At 61.6% G+C, this 5506-nt stretch overlaps 1 protein-coding gene across 2 annotated transcripts in view; it reads left to right on the top strand.

Annotated features, from left to right (window-relative positions):
* Window positions 1-1374: 1374 nt before the first annotated feature.
* Window positions 1375-5506, top strand: part of LHX6 (LIM homeobox 6) — a 24721-nt gene continuing 20589 nt past the window's right edge. For both annotated transcript variants that reach the window (XM_040631839.1, XM_040631838.1), the window contains exons 1-4: window positions 1375-1568; window positions 2715-2786; window positions 3179-3361; window positions 3712-3833. In XM_040631839.1, the coding sequence (XP_040487773.1) occupies window positions 1485-1568; window positions 2715-2786; window positions 3179-3361; window positions 3712-3833 (461 nt within the window). In that variant the 5' untranslated portion in view covers window positions 1375-1484. The remainder of the gene's footprint in view (window positions 1569-2714; window positions 2787-3178; window positions 3362-3711; window positions 3834-5506) is intronic.

Below are 5506 nucleotides of genomic sequence, written 5' to 3'. Positions count from 1 at the left end.
TTCCGCCTATAAATGGTTATTTTGCCATCTGTAGGGATGTGCGTACATATCTGTGGGGGTCCGAGTAGAGGACGTGAGGTTTTACGTGGGTTTGGAGCTCTGTAGGTGTCTGTGCTTTCTTCTCTGAGTACAGGTGTAAAAACAGTTGTGTGGGGTGCACATCTGTAAATGAGGGCAATTAGGGGTTGTGACGGTGTGCCTGATGGCAGGGGCGGGGGGTGCGGGTGTCGTGATGTCAGTAAGGCTGGATCTAAGTCTGAGTGTGCATACTTGTTTTTCAACGAGGATGTGTATTTACATGTGTCTCTCCAGGCTCAGTTTGTGTGTGGAGAAGGGGGCTGGAGGCTGAGTGTCCACTTGTGTGTGTGTATTGTGGAGTGTTAGTATGTGTAAGCCTCTACATTTGAGGCTGAGGGTTTTGTGTGTGTAGAGGCTGTGGCTCCCAGCTGCATGCCTGGGCTCCCCTGCCTTGCCCACTTCTCTAGCAGTAGAACCCTACAGAAGGTGAGGTGTGCATGAGCCTGGATGGCTTAGCAAATCCCAAAGGGAATGGGGATATCCCAGGCAATCCCTCCTAGGAGAACTGAGGGCAACAGCTGCCCCCTCCCCACACACACACCAAGTAACTCCCCATGCCCCACCCAACCCAGTCCCATTCAGCCCTTAGGAGCCAGTCCACTCTGGTTGTTAGGGAGCAGAGGCATTTGTGCAGGTGTGGATGGATGGACGCCTTGTATTCCTGTAAGTGGTGTGAACAGATAATCGTTTGCATCAGTATGTACACAGACGCACCAGGAGTGGGACTACATCAGCAGAGTATAATGTGCGACTTTATATGGAATCCATCTCGGTCCGAAGTGTGACCATGGGTCCCTCTTGTACCTGCGAGTAGGGCTGTGCCTAAGGGCCGTGGGTGCCCCCTGAGGGAGGGGCGGTAGTGAGAGCTGAGTGGAAGTGGGGGTGGGGGGGCTGATGCCTTTGTATGTCAGCTGTCTGAGTCTCTGTCAGCAGCTCTGAGGTTCTGTGTGTCTATATGTCTGTGTGTGTGTGTCTCTGGGTCGCTGCCTCGCTGTGTGTGTCTCGCTCTGCCTTGGCGGGGAGGGGATTGGTCACGCATGACTCATCTTGAACCGAGCGGGGCTCCAGCGGCAGGGCGGCCGCCGCCGCAGCTGGAGGGGGAGGAGGACGAGGAGGAGGGAGAGGAGGAGGAGGACTACCAGGAGGGGGAGGAGGAGGAGAAGGAGGGGGCGGGGGCCTCTCCAAGTTTGTCGGGACCTTCTTCCGAGGCAGCGGCGGCAGCAGCCAGGGAGGCCGGGGCTGCGCGCGGGCCGGGGGCGGGGGCTGGGGCCGGGCCCGGGGCAGTGGGGCCGGCGCCTCCGCTCTCTTCCAGCTCCTGCTTCAGCCTCTGCTCCCGCTGCGGCCGTGGCCCCTCTCGGCGCGGCTCTCCGCGCTGCGTGCCCGCCGAGCCCGCCGCTCCCCGGCCCATGTACTGGAAGCATGAGAACGCCGCCCCGGCGCTGCCCGAGGGCTGCCGGCTGCCGGCCGAGGGCGGCCCCGCCACCGACCAGGTGAGCAAGCGAGCGAGTGGGCGAGCGGCCCGGGCCACCGTCGGGCAGGGGCCGGGACCCCGCCGGGCCGGGCCGGGTGGCGGGCGGCCGCGGGGAGGAGGGGTTCGGGGGTGCGCCTGTGAGTGTGTGTATGTGAGTGTGTGAGCGCGCGCGAGCGCGGAGGGGGGGTCGCGGAAAGCGGGAACACATTATGCAAATGTTGGAGGAATTTCTCAAAAAGCGATTTAGCAAAGACACAGGCGAATCAAGAGGAGGCGAGGCGGGTATTGTCCGTCTGAATAGGCGCTGATAGCGCCGATGCGCCGGGGGTTGTGCTGGCGCAACGCTGAGAATCCCGACGCGGGGCCGGTCCCGGGCGCGCCGAGGGGCTGGACGGTGCTTTTTCCTCTTCTTGGACGCCTCTGTTTTCTCTTTTTGGTCCCATTTCCCCCCGGACTGCGCCCCCATTTTGCTCGGGGCTTCCCTCGGACTGGCCCTCGAAAGGCGCCTGAATTCCTGTCAATATCGCCGCATCAATTTCGCAGCGCGCGCTGGGCTAGCGAGCTGATGCTCCCAGCGCTCCGGGTTTTATTTTCCTCAAACGCCCCCCCATCTCCTTTTTATTTTCTTTCTTTCTCTCTTTTCTCCTTTTTGCATTTTGTGTCGAGAGGAGGAGAAGGGAGCGAGGAAGGGGGGTGGGTGGAGGGAGAAAAAATTCGATTTTTAATTACTACCATTAAAAAATCAAATTTGCAATTCTTTGGGCGGCCTGATGGATCTCACTGATTGACAGTTGGAATTGACACTCTGGCTACCTCTTATCTTGGGCATTCACGACAATTTCTAATTGCAGGTAGTTTGTGTGTGTGCGCGTGTTTTTTTTCCCCCTCAGAGGCTTGGATTGCAAGGGAACTAAGCGATTACTTCAAGAGCCACGGGTTAAGTGCAGGGAGAGGGGGAGAGAGAGGGAAAAAATCCAATCCAAATTCAAATTGCTTCATTAGAGAGACACCGCTTTTGTGGGGAAGGGCTTTAAATGCCCACTACAAAGTTAAGACTCATTGTTCCGCGCCGGTTTATATAACAGGCGCGGGGAGGCGCTGGGCTCAGGCTGCGCGGAGGCAGTTCTGCAGCCGCCGCCGCCTGAGTTCCCTCCCCCTCCCCCAGGTGATGGCCCAGCCAGGGTCCGGCTGCAAAGCGACCACCCGCTGCCTTGAAGGGACCGCGCCGCCCGCCATGGTGAGTTCGTTCGGCCCTGCCTTCGCTCCCCGGTCCGCGGGCTGCCCGGCCCTGGGGACCTTGACCGGCTTTCCGGCCCCGAACCGCTGCCCATGCGCCGGGGGACTGCGGGAAGGCGCCGCCCCTCTCTGAGCCTCGGTTTTCCGGCCGGAAATGTAGACTTTAACCGTCCCCAGCACCCAGGACGCGCGGGTTAAAAGTTGGGGCCGTCCCTGCCTCTCCAATAGGCCCTTCCATTCCTATCCTGCAGCCCATGGAACGGTGTCTCGGGAGAATTTCGTTGTCAATTGATGCGCTGGGGCCCCAGATTGGTCTCCGAGGCAGCAACAACGCTGGGCACCCGGCTGGGCGCTCAGCTCAGCGCGCGGTTCTCCCTCTCTCCCCGACTGCAGGCTCAGTCGGACGCCGAGGCCCTGGCAGGCGCTCTGGACAAGGACGAGGGCCGGGCCTCCCCCTGCACACCCAGCACGCCATCTGTCTGCTCACCGCCTTCCGCCGCTTCCTCCGTGCCGTCCGCGGGCAAGAACATCTGCTCCAGCTGCGGCCTTGAGATCCTGGACCGGTATCTGCTCAAGGTGAGACGCGGGCGGGGTGTTGCGTGTGTGTTGGCGGGGTGTGGGTTGCATCCCTGAGGACCGCAACGCCGGCGTCAGGTCCACTAGATTCCTAATCCTGGCTCAGCCGCTGCCTGACAGTGCGGCTTTGGGCAAATCTTAGCGTTTCTCTGCATCCCCGGTTTCCGTCTGAAAAATGGGAAGAGTGTAATTCTACCTTCCTAAGCTTCCTTGTTACAGAAGAAAGTAGCGAAGTCATACACACCTTCAGACCTCCAGCTACAGTATCTGCAAATTGGGCCGGGGAGGCTGGGGCCGGGCGTGAAAAGAGGCCCGCTCTGAGCCGTCCCCCACCTCCGCCCCCTCCCCAGGTCAACAACCTCATCTGGCACGTGCGGTGCCTCGAGTGCTCCGTGTGTCGTACGTCGCTGAGGCAGCAGAACAGCTGCTACATCAAGAACAAGGAAATCTTCTGCAAGATGGACTACTTCAGGTAGGCTGCGGCCGCCGGGACAGCAGTGTCGCCGCAGGCAGGCCCCCCGGCGCGCGCGGAGGACTCCTTGGCGGCGCGTGGTCTCTGGCGCCGAAGCCCCGGCCCCGAGTGCACTCCCTGCGCGCCGCGCCGGCTCAGCCCGCCCGCTCTCGGCGCCCCGAACGAGGAGCTCCAGGCCGCGCGCCGGTGCCGGCACAGGTCCGGGCCCGCGACCCGCCTCCGGTTCCTGCGGGCCACTCGGTTTTGGTCGCGTCTCTGGCTCCGTCTCGGGTCTTGCAGAGTGTCTGGCTCCCGTTCCGACCCAAGCGCCTCGGTCGAGCTCTGACATCCTGGGCGCTCGCCCCGACCCGCTCCGATCCCGGCCGCGATCTGGCTGCACCTCCAGGGCGCTCCAGCTCTGGGTTCCACCCCACTCGGATTCGGCCGTGCCGGCGTCTTTCCCGGCCGACCTCGAGCTGGGCTCCAGTCTCCTGCTCCGGCTCTGCCTTTGACTCCTCCGTGGGTCTGGGTCTGGTCGGGCTGCAAGCACTAGCCTCGCAGCTCTCAGATCCCGTCCCATACCCAAACGCTTCGTCCTAAGCCCCCATCTCCGGCTCCCGCTCAACTCAGACTCCGGCGTCGCTCCGAGTGTCGCATTTCGAGTCTGGGGTCCTGCCCGGATCCCGGGCGCCTGTTTGTCTCTGGTTCCTCGTCGTTTCGGTCCGGGCTTCAGCGTCGGTCGGGTCCAGGCTCTGACTCTGAGCCGCCGCGGGAACAGGAAGGGCTCGGAGAGTCGGGCCCAGCAACCAGGGCCCCGAGTAGGATTACCCTGGGCTCTCCGCGCTGCAGAGCTGCGGGCCTGCAGCTCTCGACAGCAGCCAGGCTCACCCTCCCGCCGCGCCGCCGCATCTCCGCCGTCTGCGAGCGCCTGGCTCCTGACCGCGGGCTCAGGCCTGACCTGGTCACGGGGTCGAGGTCACTGAGGGGTCAGGGGCACAGCGGCCGCTGGCCTGATCCTGGCGGGAAGCTGAACCTGACCTGAGGACGGAGCCACCAGGCCTACAGAGTCCCAGAGAGTGGAGTGGGACTGGTTCTTGGGAGGGATGCTTGTTCCCAAGGGCTTTGTCAGGAAGTGGAGAAAGCTAGTCCCCTATAACCAGCGTGTAACCCACAGACATCCTTCCCATCCTTGCCTCTGCAGAGGCCTTGGCTTCAGTTTTCCTAGAAAGACCCCTGGCCCAGAAGGCCCCTGAGAGTCAAGGAAAGTGGTGGGGAGGTAATGCCTGCCCCCTTACCTCTGGCTCTGAGTCTTCTGGCACTTGGAAAGAGAGGATCTTGAGGCTAGGGTGAAGCTTGCAGTGTTTGGGGCTGGAGTGCTCCGGGAAACCCTAGGAAGCGTGGTTTCAGAAGTGGACTCTTCTTTTGTGTGTGGGTGTGCAACACGGTGCACCTGGGGTGTGCATGGCGGGCGGGGGGTGGTCTACCAGGGCCTGGGACTCAGCATGCCAGGAGTGTCTGTGTGTCTGCGTTGTCTGGATCTGTGCAGTGGCACTGGAGGAATGTGTCGCTGAACAAGGTCAGGGGTATGAGGACAGTGCATGTCTTCCTTTATGACAAGTATTTGTCTTTTAGTTTGCGAGTGTCAAGAGTGTGTGTCTCCGTGTGAATGTTGGGACTTCGTGTGTGTGTGTGTG

This window comes from Ursus maritimus, unplaced genomic scaffold, assembly GCF_017311325.1.
Source record: "Ursus maritimus isolate PB19 unplaced genomic scaffold, ASM1731132v1 scaffold_17, whole genome shotgun sequence".
In the NCBI taxonomy this organism is placed as follows: domain Eukaryota; kingdom Metazoa; phylum Chordata; class Mammalia; order Carnivora; family Ursidae; genus Ursus; species Ursus maritimus.
The sequence above is the reverse complement of the archived record's forward strand: the minus strand, read 5'-3'. Positions and strand labels throughout refer to the sequence as shown.